Below are 13,429 nucleotides of genomic sequence, written 5' to 3' on the forward strand. Positions count from 1 at the left end.
CCAGCTCTGAATCGGCAAGAACAAGTTGGTTACTGTCTTTGTACACCAGTGTCCTGAGAATATACATGAATGTGGGCAAGGGACACTGGTTATTTCATATCCTTTTCCCCAGCCATATGAGGTTTGCTCTGTACAGGGAGCAAATACAGATACCACTTCTTGTTAATTTACTACACTTTTTCTTTTTTTTTTTTTTTTTTTTTTTTTTCTTTTTTTTTTTTTCCTTGTAAATAATCCAGTTGCAGAAAGGGCTTGAATGTATGTAGTCTTCCCCTAGCAATGGGCTAACAGCCTCCAGCTCCTCCTGGATAAGACAGAGACAAGTCTCTGGGCTTGTCATTAACCTCTAGTACTTGTGTGTAGGCACACAGTTTATGGTAATTGGGAGTGAGGCTGTGGGAGCCTCATCCCCAGTGGGCACAGCTGTGAGGAGCAGGTGAGCAGCACTGACAGCAATGAGCCACAGAGTGCCCAGGTGCACTGACCAACCTCCAAGGGAACAGAGGGCACACAGGTGCCGTGCATCAACATGAGGGGATAAAAGGCTGGGCTGAAGAACAACAAGGCGGATGCCTGCACTGCAGCCTTCTGAAATGATCTGATGTTACTCTGTAGGGACAGACGCCTGGAGCCTTCTGAGGTGGCATGGTGTTACTCTGTATGGGTTGAAGCTTTCTGAAATTGTATGGTGATACTTTGTATCGTGGCTGCCTCAACTGTGACATGTGCTGCAACACTTGTGCACTCTCCAACTTTGGTTATTTTTTCATGCTCTTCCATCTGGAAATAGGAAAACATCCTTGAGTGTTTTTTCCCCAGAAGCATGCACATGTCTTCTTATTTGTTTCTTGGGATGTTGTGAAACTTGTCTTTGCAGCTCAGAGTTGTCATACATGTGCTAACAGGAAAATGTCATCATTTACATGGGTTCTGGATAGAGCCAGTCCAAAATGATGAAGACAGTGACCCTATCCATGTGGTTGGGCTAATTGCAGTATGGCATAGATACAAGGCCTGAGGCAACAGTTGAGGACAACAGCTAGAAAACACATGTTGGCTAAAACAATAAAAATTATCCCCTTTAAAACCTGCAGGTGTAAACTTCACTTTAGCTGAGAAAAATTAGACCATTGCCACAGATTCTTCCTCTCTTTGGAAGAGACCTCATCTTGTCGCTGGGAGGTGCTTTGGGAATCTGCATTTCTCCTGTGTGGGCTCCAGAGGTGACACCCTGCCAAACCCTCAGGTGAGAAGCCTCAGTCTCATGTTAGAGCCAGTGTTTGGTAACAGCTCTTGCACTTGGAAGAAGCTGGCTCTCAATCCTTCCTAACTCCAACACATTTCATCTTCCAAAGACATGATGAGAAATGAAGTTGTTGGGAGGTGCAGGTAGCTTGAGCAGGAGATGGGGTCTCCACACCAGCCAGGCCTGCTGTGTCCCCAGCACGCACTCACTGCAGGGGCTGTGCCATGGGGTGCTCTCTGGGGTGAGGGGCCTGGCCTTTCTGCAGCTGAGTGAAGGCCATCTCTCCCCGTTGGGGTCCCTGCTGTGTCCCTGTGACAGGCAGGATCAGCAGTGGCTCTGCCATGAGTTGCAATGGGGCACTGCCAGCCCCATCCCTCATGTGGGCAAGCAGGCAGTGGATAAAAGGCCTGGAGAAGCAGTCCTGACTCAGCTGAGCCTGCAGGACTCTATTTTCAGCTCTCTAACCCTGTTCCTGTTAGTATATTAAACAATGGGCTTGAAGGGACACTCATGGCTGGGGATGGGATGTGGGGAAGGCACATATGAGGTGAGAGGTTGCAAGGAGACCTGAGGCTCCCCCTGCCCTGAACAGCCCTGTGCATTGTCAGGGCTGGGTAATACCCTGTTCCAAACCCATCAACCTGATTTTGCTGCTCTCCCTCCACTTCAGCTGTGGCCAAATGCTACAGGGGTGAGGGGAATGAGAGCTGAAAAGAGACTTCAGCTCAGTAAGTGCATGCTCAAACAGTGAAAGTCTCTGTGTGGTTAATCCCTTTGAAAACAATGGAATTTTAAAAAATATGTGTGTGATATTTTGGGGGAAAGTGGCTTGGTGTCCCTGGGCATCTAAAAATATAAAAGATCTGACCATAGGAGTAAACACTGCTCGTTTTAGTGAAGTCTTGTGTTGTGACACTTCTGTCACAGAACTGATGTTTTCATCTTGTCTCAGCCTCATTTCTGGAAACAGCATGGCTTTTCTCCAGCAGGGCTTTGCTGAGAAATGCCTCAGCAGTTATGACATTCCTGAAGATGTGTAGTTTCTTCTTTTATAGCAATAGACACCTGATGAGGAATAAACTCAACACCTCTGAAAATTATTCTGTGTGTATGGCTGAGAGGAATTGAAGAGCCATTCCTCACTTGTGTTGCCAGAGGGAACTTCTTTTCCCCTTCATGTGGCTAAATCCTGTGTCCAAAATTTCTCTGAGATTCCCTTCTCATGTTGCAACCACCCAGCTTCTGCAGACCAGACAGGCACATTGCATCAGACAGATGCAAATCCAGCCCATCCTCCCTTTGGGTGCCTCCAGCCTGGTTTCTGTGGGAGGTATTTGCTGTGTTACCAGCTTTGGGAAGCCTTTTTTTTGTCACTGCTGCCATGTTTTTGAGGTTCATGTGCTGCTCAGGGCAACTGGGCTGAAATTGCTGTTTGTATGGTACCCTGCTCTTGTATTCCTGACCTCATAGGGGGTGCAGAAGTACAGTCCTCCCATGGATCATGGAGGGCAGCTGAATGCCAGATTAATTCAGGGAAGAGTTTAATCTCTCATGCTGTGCTTTGCTATGAATAGTTAAAATAATGAGTGTATTATCAAGAGCTAATGAGTTCAGACATGTTCCCAAAATAAAAAATGGGAGTCAGGGCAGTCCAGTGTGTGCTTAAACCTTCTCTTCAAACCTGCTGTGAGAGATGTGCACTGGCTTACAGCTTTGAGGCACCCTTTATTTTAAAACAAAATATGAACAAAATGCTTGTTAAAAATTTGTTTTCTCTCTCAGCATCCATTACCCTTAGGAAATGCTCTGCATGAGCAGGGAAGCAGTTAGAGAAGGGCAAAGCACAGAGCTGGTGCCAAATGAGAGACATGGAGCTGATCTGCTCTGTCTCCTCCCTGCAAGTTTGTCTTCTGTCCCTTGAGACTTTGGCTGAGCGTCTGCCAAAACCTGTAGTTGTGTGAGGTCAGGAGGGGTGGCATAAGGCAGATTTTAGACACTTTTATGTCCATCTTAAACATCTCGTCAGGGAGATGAGAGCAGCCAGAGTCTGGCATCTGAGCAATCGGATGCTGCTGCTACCTGAGAATGCTGGAGATTGGTGCCAAGACAGGCGGAGTGTCATGTGCTGGTCATTGGAGAGGTGACCCTCAGAAATCATTGTAGCACTTCTTAACTCTCTGCTGTCTTCACTTGAGCTGGTCCCTCCAGTGCAACTTCTGTGCTGCAGAATCCCCTCTGTAGGACCCAGTATCTGAACCCTTTATATCCTTTCCCCCTGTCATGTTTTGGAACAGCTCCAAGTAGGTGAAGGTGATTTCCTTCCACAGGACGTGGGTCAACCAGTGAAAACAAACAAAACTTCAAAGCAGTTATGCCACATCCAGCTTCATCTAGGCTCAGCTGGCTTCTTTTCTTCTGCAGTGCAAAATGGATAACAAATATGACCTCTCTGGAAAAGTCAGATTACCCTGTTATTATGAATTCCAGTTTCAAATCCTCCTTTTAAGACGTTTATGATAAGATGATTATTGTAAATATGCTTCCCCTTTAGCAAAGAATAAATCATCAAATAGCCTTTGTTTGGTGAGATCTTTGGCAAAGGAATGTAAATACATAAGCTAACTGAATAAACTCCTTTATCTGATGTGCTGAGCAGAAAAGGCAGCAAAGTTAATAATTTAGGAAAATAAGCTGGACTGCTGGGCTTTCTTCAATAATAGACCAGTCTAAGGGAAACAATCTGCTCTATATCGCTGAGCCTGGACTTTTTGCTAGCATCCCACAGACCATGAGAGATCCTGTTTATCACTCTGGCAGCAGTGCTGTCTTGTCAAGGAGATGTCTTTTGGCCTGAATTTTTGATTTATTTATTTTCCTGTGGACTGGTCTACTTCCTGTCAGAGGTAGCTCCTCGCAATAGAACAGAGATCTCTTATGAGGTCAGCTGTGGCTTCTCTTCCATCTCCTGGGAGTAGAACACACATGGACAACAGTCTGGATCTGCAGGGTCTTAAACTTTGGACTCCATTCATGTTTCCATATGAGAAAGTTCGCATGTGACTCTTCATGGATCTCAGTCCAACACCACTCAAGGAAATGAGCGTGACTGTTCCAGTTTTTACCATGGTTTATTGACTTATGGATTTGAAGTAATCTGAAGTAAATCTGCCTGGAATCTTAGCTTATAAGCCAGATACAAGATGCACAAGGTAACAAAAATGCATGTAGCTTCTGTGGAAAGGCAAACAGCCTAATGCAATGGAGGTTATTTTGGCATGTAGGAGCTGCATTAGCAATCAGTTTGTCAGCAGAATACTTTGTTCTTGCCCCCATTTGTAATTGTTGGATATGTGATCACTGTTGGTGCAATTTGGTCTCCTAGAAGCTTATTTTCTATATCGTATTGGGACAGAGAGAGCACAAACAACACGTTCCAGTTATGGTTCTTTCTCACTGAGGACAGAGAAATATATGGGTAGGTTACAGACAGCAGAAAGCAGCATGAGCTTGCTGAAAAGGGTGTTTGTAGATCCCAGTGTATGGCCTTGATATTTATTCTACAGATCAGTCTGTGGTTTGATTTGCTATGTTGCATCTGTCATGTGAATAAGGCATCCAGCCAGTAACATGCCATGATGCAGAATAATTTATTTCAAGGATTTTGTACCTAAAATGTGCAGTCCACAATGTCTTATTTGTGGTCTGTACATGATACCAGTTCCTCCTATTAATTTAATTTGAACATTTATTTCAGTTGTTATGCCTTTGTATGGCATTTGCTAGAAAGGTCTGTCAAAACAAAGCTGACAGAATGTCAGGAACTAAGGACAGATCTGCTTTCGCATGTGCCTATTATGCCATTTCACTTTCATCTTGCCATGAATTTGGACTTGAGATTGTTCTACATATGAAAGATGATGACCAGTTATTTTTATCTCCAGTACTCATCACGTTGCTCCCCTCTTTCCCAGTGCCCTGTCTTGCCTGTGTGCAATAAGGACAAAAGACAGGATGAGATTTTTAGAGGGCTGAATTAGGTGTGGAGTTTATCAGTTTTCCTCTGTCTTTTGTTAATTTCATTTCCATGGAGAGAATATTTTACAATTCCATGGAGATGCCTTAATCCCTGAGAGCTTTGAAGGGTTATTTTTCTTTAATACATGCGAGATTTCAGGTAGTAAGCTAGCAGTATTGACAGACATGTCAGATTTAAATCAAAATGTCTCACAGCTGTGATTTACTCAGTGATATATGTTGCTGAATTTTGGAAGATTTCCTTTGGAATACATTATTCAGTGGTTTAGATTATTGAATGGTAAATGCAGTGATGCTTTGATAGCATTTTGGAGTTTCATGCAATAAACTACAAAATTTCTGTAAAAACTGGTTAATACTATCTAATTTTCCCTCACTTTAGGGGACTGCCATCTGCAGAGAAAACCAAAATTCACAACAAAACTATTACCCTACCCTGGCATTTGGCCTGACACTATCCATGTTTTTCCAATCATTTTTCAAGAAGCTCTGATTTTGCATAAGCAGTAAAGTCATATTCTCTTTCTCCATAAGGCAGTACCTCTCAAAGAGGGCAGAAATTGTGGACAGAGAATTATCAGACTTCAAATTAACAGTTAAATGTGGTCTTCATTCAAAAGCAACTCAGCCTTGAGATTTCTGAGAATTCATTGTCTCTCTCTTTTTTGTTTATGTGTTGTCTCTTACATCCCTCTCCTTCAAACTCTAGTGTCAAGGGTGATTTATGAGTGCAATTTTCTGTGTAGTATTATGTAGCAATAGTTGGCAAATCCCTTCCCTCAGCAAGGGGATGTATTCTTCTTTGTCAGACACCAGAGAGGCACACAACGCTTGAATTTCTTTAAAAAGACAATTCTTTTTGAAAGGACAAATGCAAATCCCATCTCATAATAACTCATTATTACTTATAGATATGTTACATGTACAAAAACTGCTCTGGCCATGTGGAATTGGCATTTTCATGTGATGGATCCACTGGGTGTCCCTCTGACTGTCTCAGGTCCAGCTCTGTAACCAATCTCTTGCTCTTTGCTTGAAACAAGCTCTGCATGGTGCTGAGCAAAGCCTGGGAGACCAGCTGCATTGCTGTGCTAAGCACTGTTTGTGATGAAATTTAAGCAAAAACTTAATGAAGGACTTTGGGGGTTTGTTAACTTTCTGTTATGCATTTTTGCCTGTTCTAGGGTTGAGGTATTTTTGCATTTATAGAGCTCTTTGAGTTGCAAGACTTGGTAAAGTCTTATGTGAAATGTTGATGGCATCAGCCTTATACTTTCCGTGAGGGCTCTACATTCACTCTGATTCCCAGAAATTTAGAGAGGACTCAGGTTCACTAAATTATTGTACACAACAGGGTGATTCTTGTGCTTTTCTGGATGATTTGTAAATCTCTATTTACAATCTTTATGGGTATTTGCCAGAAAATCAGTTCACATCCACCCAGTGACACATGTTGAAATTCTTCCCAATAATGAGTGCAGTGCCCAGCTTAGGGACAAAGAGGGCAGCCATTTCCAGCTTATCTGTCTGCCTTTTCTTAGTTGGGTCTGGGGTGAATTGAAGTATAGTTTCATCCTTGAACTCTGCTGTTTCCTGTCTCACCCATTTTATAGTCTATGATCACTGCAGAACAGGGAATACGTGTCCCTTGTCCTCCAGTGGTCTTGGGTTCCTGCACCTTTCTGTGCTTGGCCATTCTCAGCCATTAGGGTATTACTGGTACCAGTTGTTGGCTGTGGGGGACAGTGAGTGCACTAAACAAATGACACCAGTGCTGCTGCACACTCTGCCATGAACAGCTCAGCAGTGTAATTTGAAAATTACCTGGGTTTAGCTTTTAAACAATGCTTGTGCACACAGTCATTTCCAGGGGAATTTGGATTGTTGCAGCAGCACTCTACGTTCCTGTGCTCACATGGGGGAAGGAGAAACATCTCCTGGATTGCCACACAGTCTCCCTAAGCCTATGCATAACTGCTGGGGATGTGTCACTGAAATAGGAAGTGTGGCTTCTATTAACTTCCTATTTTAACAGATAAAATTGGGTAGCTGGAATGGTGAAATCTAGATCACAGATTGCCAAATCTTCTTCTTGCTATAATGATGCTCTGCAAACCAAAGCTGCAATTTGAGACTGTCAAAAGTCTATTTTCTTGGTAAGTTTTCTTATTCTGAGGGAATATCCAGTGCATGTAAAATTGCCCACAGTATTATTTATCATTTATCATTCTTCATGATTTTTTATAATTTCAGTCTCTTCAGTGCTCGCTCTAAAAACAGCTCATCTATATAGACATGATTCTTCTCTTATGTTGTTAAAAATCAGAAGTAATTTGAATTCAATTCACTGAATCACATCTGTGCAACTCGGAAAAGTGTCATGATCAGGAGCTACGCAGATGCCATGGATTTAACTTACTGCAAAACTGGTGTAAGGGTCATCAGGATCTCTGTACAGATATGTGGAGATACATATTTCTTTTTTGTTGCAGACAAATAAGTGCTTAATAATCATTAGGGGTAATTAACAAATAAAGACAATACAGTCAAAGGTGCACAAGGTGGACAGGGGTCTTAACAGGTCTTGTTTCAAGTTTTTCTGGACTAAGAGAGAAAAAATGTGTAAGCATCTGGCATGTGTCAACCAAAAGATTTTCTGGGTGCATTAAGAGCTGGACTTGAGCTTCTTTAGATTGTTAATGCAAGATTTGCAGTTGGATGCTGCCTGGGAAATATCACTGTTCCTGCAAGGAGGTGTCTGGCCAGCAGCTGTGCCAGCGGTGACGCGGGGAGAGCATTCCCTGGGGAGGTGACGACTAATCCTCCAGTCCCATGTTCCTGTCCTCTCCTCTGCCCTGCATGTCATCACTGCCCCCACGCCCCTGGCTACCTGGCTTCTGCAGGAAGCAGGAAATTCTCGGGATTTCCCCCCTGTGCTGCCTCTCTGCTGGGAGTCCCCCTTCCTCTCCGGGGGCGCTGCCCTTGGGCGCCGTGCCCGGGCTGCGCCCCTCCCCAGGCCCCACAGCCGGACACCGGCACTGCCCGGGCCTCTCCCCTGCTCTCCCCAGGCCCGCGCCCGGGTGGCTGCAGTGCCTCGCCTGGGGCTGCTGATCGCATCCGCCTCTGCTGCTCTCTCCAGACGCTTTTCTCGCGGCCCAGATTCCATGGCCTGAATTGCCCCGGGCCGGCTGTCGCTGCCCGCTGGCGCGGGGCCGCCAGGCACGGAGCCCAGAGGCCGCAGCCCCCACAGACTCGGCCTTTGGTCCCCGAGGCTGGCTAGGGAACAACAGGCTTGGTGGTACTGGCCCGAGGGACTTGGCATCTCCAAAAGATCAGCTCTGTGTTTGCTGGGAGGCTGGCAGCACCCCTTCCCTCGCTCACTCGGGCTGCTGCGGGGACGATGGAGGGGCTGCCTGGCAGAGGCAGAATAAAACTTGCTCCCCCTTTCAGTATCGTGTGTTTTGCCTTCACAGAAGTGTTGTGCCCTTTTAAATGTATGCAAGACCTTTGCTGCAACCTTCCCTCTGCACGTGTTGACCTGCCATGGCTTTGGTGCTTTATTTTCTCTGCTGCTGTGAACAGGACCAGTACAGTGCCAACATGAAGGAAAAGTAAGACCAAATATCTATCTACCTTTCTAAAGATAAGACCTCTACAGGAGAGAAGAAAAAAGGGATATCACATAAACATGGCCAAATACATCACTACCTATGCATTTCACGCTTTCATTTAGTCCACCCACCTCCAAAACTGAACTTTTGGAAGAGGAAGAGAAGTAGCTGTCCTGGTACTTGGGGATGGTGGTGGGGTAGTTAAAGCTGAAGAGGGAATCAGAAACACAAGCTCTTCTGGCAGCAACACAGGTAATTAAAGACACCTGGTCGCTATGGGAACACCAGCAAGAGCTTCCCCAACAAATTGGAAATCAGGACCTCATTATCCCTGGCAAGCACAACATGGATGGGTGGGAGAATATGGTATATCCAAAGCTGAATTATCTCCCCTGACTGGGATACTTACTGCTGCCTCAATTTCACAAATCATTAACACCACACTGCTTCAGCTTATAGCGTCTCCTGATGCCATTTTAAAATACCTGTTAAGGGGATACGAGGCAGAGGCATTGGGAGCAGAAGTGCCCTTGGCTGAACCACCTTTGGTGGAACTGCACTCCCTTGTCTGCATAATCATCTCTATGCACCTACACCATCAGAATGAAAATGATTACTAAATAACATTAGGAATTACACAGTAAGCAGGGATGTAAATAAATTTCCCTTTCAAAAAACCAAAACACAGTACTGAAAGGAAATCAAGGGCCTTTGAAGATAATGTGGTCTGTACTTTGCCATTATTTTAATGAAACATTCTTACTCTTGAATTGCTGCTAGTTTAACAGTGACCATGCCTGAGGAGATTCCTGGCAAGGAATCAGAGCCAGACCTTTAGATGCTGCTGCTCCCAGCAAAGGGAGTGTATCTGTCTGCACATGTACATTGAAGTTGCTTCTCAATAGCCTCTGCAAATGATTGAAACCCCTCAAAACCCAGGTTTCTGCTGCCAGTGCTCAGATGCTGCCCCCGGCCGCCCTTGCCTGCATCCCATGGCTGGCTGTGGTGCTGGAGCCCAGCCTGACTGTGTCCTCCCCAGGTAATGCCCTCACTGCAGCTCCCCCACGCCCAGACTCCAAAGTGTGCACCCTGTCATGGGAACTGGAAATCTCTAACTTGGGTGTTACCTCTGCCGTATTTATATGACATAAAGTTGAGGCCATGCCATGCCATCCAGCTTTGTCATCTGCAGGAGATGAAGTTCTACATAAAAATACATTTATTGCTACCATGAATGTTAAAATGTAACAGTTGTCAAAGAAAACAGTTTGGATTACTTGGATAGTGTATTTTGGGTTGCTTAGGCACTAGACAATTTTTCACAGAAATATTGGAAAGCTCAGATTATGTGTTTGGTGCCATCTATGCAGGGTAGTGCATTTGCTTCAAATGATTTGACAAAGTGTTTAAGAGTAACAAATGTATTTAGATTTTGGAAGTATGCTATTAATTACAGCACTTTACAGAACATTAAATTTGTTAATTAAGCAAACTTACTCTACAAAAGCAAATACAAGGTAAACTGAATTAATAATAAAAAAGAGATGTGTTTAATGAGTTCTGTATGCTTTGTAAACTTGCATAATCAAAAAGAGGATCTTGGAAACAGGACTTGCAAAGTCTGCAAAATATTTGGGGAAGCAGCATTTAAATAACTGAATGACTCTTCTAGTCATGTTTCAGTGAGAAGTAATAGTGCTCCTGAAGCTAAATTGAGCTTTTGAAGTCAAATAATTCAATGAGATCAGCAACTGGATGAGTTTAATTAATTAAAAAGGCAATACTATAGTTAAAACCAAAAGAATTTATTTTTCTTTTCAAATGCAGAGGAGCTATGTTGCTATAAAGACCTTAAATAAAATAATCCTTATTAGGGGATGAGATGGTGCAAAAGGAAGACAAACCCAATAACTAGAAGTTGTTAAAAGACACAAAATATCCTGGAGTCACAGGAAATGCTTCAGATTTATTATCTGAATAAAAGTGAAATTGGTCCTAATGCATCCAATGCTCCCTTTTGAAATGCAAGATTTCCCTTGGCTCCAGTATTTCTGTCCTGTGAGCACTGAAATGAAGGAGACTGAGAGAAGTGGGACCAACCTGTGTAATGTATTGCAGTCTTTGGAAAGAATTGTCTTAACTCATTCTGAGAAAAGAAACTCCATGATTTGGCACAGTAAAAGGAAAATTAATAGAAAAGAACCCTGTATCTTCTTACAGGCACATTCTGGAACACAGTAGATCCTGGAAATAGGAATTCACACTATTTATTTAAGTAAAAGGTCTCTGACTGGGTTGGAGCAGGACCTTACCTAATGCAGAACAGCTTAAATACCAAATAAAAAATGATGCTTGGATTAAAATTTTAGAAAGTCTAGGTAGAAATGACCTAACCTTAGTGAGATTGTGACATGAATTCACCCAAGTCTAATGAATCATTCCCTGAGCTGGGCTCTGGTTGATGTCTGACCACCCCAGCAGCACCTGGCTCAGCTGAAAACTGAGTTTCCTGCAGAGGTGTTGTGGGGCATGACCAAAAAGGCAAAACAGCTGAATTTCCTGAGACAGCCCGTGGTGCAGAGCACACCTGGAGACTAAACCAACATGAGCAGAAGGGCTCAGTAGCTCTCTCATCCCCACAGTGCCACTTTGCTGCCTTGGTGAGGGGTAAGGCTTCGGGAGGATGCTGGTGGGGCTCAGGGGTTCAGAGATTGCTTTCTAATCAACCAGCAGGATTTCAAAAATTTGCAGCTGAGCTGCTCCTCCCCATGTGTGAGCATATTCCTACCTTCTTTTCATACAACTGAAGCCTACAGCATTAATTTTCTCTTGTTTTCATATCCTTTTTTGAAATTAAATAATTCATTTTTTCTCATAATGTGCCACCCATTTTGTAGCAAATGCAGATTTCCCTCCACAATTGTTTCAGTTTGTATAAAAGTCATGTAAACTAAGAGAGAGGCAGCCTCCAGCCCCAGGGTTGGTCTCCTGCTAATTGCAGATCCTGAACTTCCTTAAGTGTGCCCTGCTGCTGACAGCCTGGGTTGTGCTAGCTCCTTGTTGGTTCAGGAAATGGTGGCGGGTGGATTTATCCATATGGGAAGGGTCGATGAAACTGCTCCAGAGTTCACTTGAGGAAGAGTGAGGCTTTTAGAAAAGGCCCTCGTGCAGGAGTGTAGGCACCAGTTGAAAGAAACAATGGTGTGACAGGGACATGGTGTTTGGAAAGAGCTCTAGTGGGCATCTTGGCCAAGAGTTGGTGCAGAATTAGTGCTTCCCCTCCTGGAGGGGAAGGAAGGGGGTGATGCATCAGTAAATGGAGCTGCAAGGCTTGAATTGCTTTAATTAGGCCATCACTGCCCAGGGACGTCCTGGTGGAATCTTTCCGGAAACAATCTAAAAGTTCATGTTCACTGAGTCTTGCTCTGATAACATCCAGTCTCACCCAGATCCTGCAATGTGTCTCAAGGTGTTGGTCCTCAACATGGATCCTGTGGCAGAGCTACCCTGCCAAAGGTCATGGTTTGTCCGCAGGTGAGCCTGATGCCTGTTTTTTTGAGAAGATTCCCTTCAGTATTGCTTTTCCTTGCTGTTTAAAACACTGACACAGAAAGGATACCCTGTGTCCCCGGGGTCACACACCCACAATGTTTTGGAGCCTGGCTTGCAGCCTGAAGGATGTGGTGGTCAATGCTCGGGACAAGTATGACACGGGCTCCTCTGTGTTTTTAACAAATCCTCCTGCATCCAAGTATGAGGCATTAGGCAGCCTCAGGGGACCAGGGAGGGCCAGGGGCAGCTTTTGTGTCTGGAAAAAATGTTCCTTGGTGCAGCTTTGGAACCTGCAGAGACTTTGCTTTTCTGTGGCACTTCTGGCCTCCACAGGGAAAAGCAGTGCCTGCAGACCTCTAGAGTGTGTGTCTGTCCTTGTGGGCGCCGGGGCACAGCTGGGATGCCCGACACCGTGAAACAGCCGAACGTGGCCTTGATGCTGGTTTGTCGCTGGCCCTTCGGGGGACCACGCCGGCACTGGCCGGGCAGGGGGGATCCTGCCCCCAGCTGGTGGCTCCCTGTGCTCCGTGAGCCCGCACTGCCAGCAGCAGCGGCCTTACAGAGCCCTGACACGTCCTACGCGCTTGGCAGCAGCTTGAGCCACCTGCAGAACCGGAGGAAAAAGTTTCAGCTGCGGTGAGGCAAGCGTCCCTTGGGAAAGGCTCCTCTGGGGAGGGCCCACACCCTCCCAGACAGCGCACAGCGAGCGCCAGTGGGGAGACCGGCACCGCTGCCCGAGAGGCCATGCGGGGCCGGGACACGCCGGGCTGTAGCAGCAGCTGGCGGGAGGCGCTGTCCCGGTTACCTTAGGCGCCCAGGTGGGATGTTTGCCATGCCCAGGCGGGATCGATGCTGTGTCCGGGGAATGGCTACCGTGCCCAGGGAATGAATGCCGTGCCCAGGTGGGACGGATGCTGTGCCCGAGGGATGGATGTCGTGCCCGGGGAATGAATGCCGTGCCCAGGTGGGACGGATGCCGTGCCCG

The 13,429-nt window shown here is 45.4% G+C and overlaps 1 protein-coding gene and 2 long non-coding RNA genes across 4 annotated transcripts in view; 1 reads left to right on the top strand and 2 right to left on the bottom strand.

The window, feature by feature from the left end:
- The first annotated feature begins 4,198 nt into the window (after window positions 1–4,198).
- PID1 (phosphotyrosine interaction domain containing 1) overlaps window positions 4,199–13,429 on the top strand; it is a 94,579-nt gene continuing 85,348 nt past the window's right edge. Inside the window, exon 1 of one of the 2 annotated variants that reach the window (XM_068200873.1) lies at window positions 4,199–4,455. In XM_068200873.1, the coding sequence (XP_068056974.1) occupies window positions 4,447–4,455 (9 nt within the window). In that variant the 5' untranslated portion in view covers window positions 4,199–4,446. The remainder of the gene's footprint in view (window positions 4,456–13,429) is intronic. The other variant, XM_068200869.1, reaches the window with a different exon arrangement.
- LOC137480037 (uncharacterized) lies at window positions 6,113–7,935 on the bottom strand. Its single transcript, XR_011002676.1, has 2 exons — window positions 7,106–7,935; window positions 6,113–6,379 (listed from the first exon to the last, which is right to left on the bottom strand). It is a non-coding gene; the product is annotated as an uncharacterized lncRNA (long non-coding RNA).
- On the bottom strand, window positions 8,748–13,061 carry LOC137480038 (uncharacterized). The gene is made up of 2 exons (XR_011002677.1): window positions 11,314–13,061; window positions 8,748–9,482 (listed from the first exon to the last, which is right to left on the bottom strand). It is a non-coding gene; the product is annotated as an uncharacterized lncRNA (long non-coding RNA).

The sequence above is a fragment of the Anomalospiza imberbis genome, chromosome 10 (genome assembly GCF_031753505.1).
Source record: "Anomalospiza imberbis isolate Cuckoo-Finch-1a 21T00152 chromosome 10, ASM3175350v1, whole genome shotgun sequence".
In the NCBI taxonomy this organism is placed as follows: Eukaryota; Metazoa; Chordata; class Aves; order Passeriformes; family Viduidae; genus Anomalospiza; species Anomalospiza imberbis.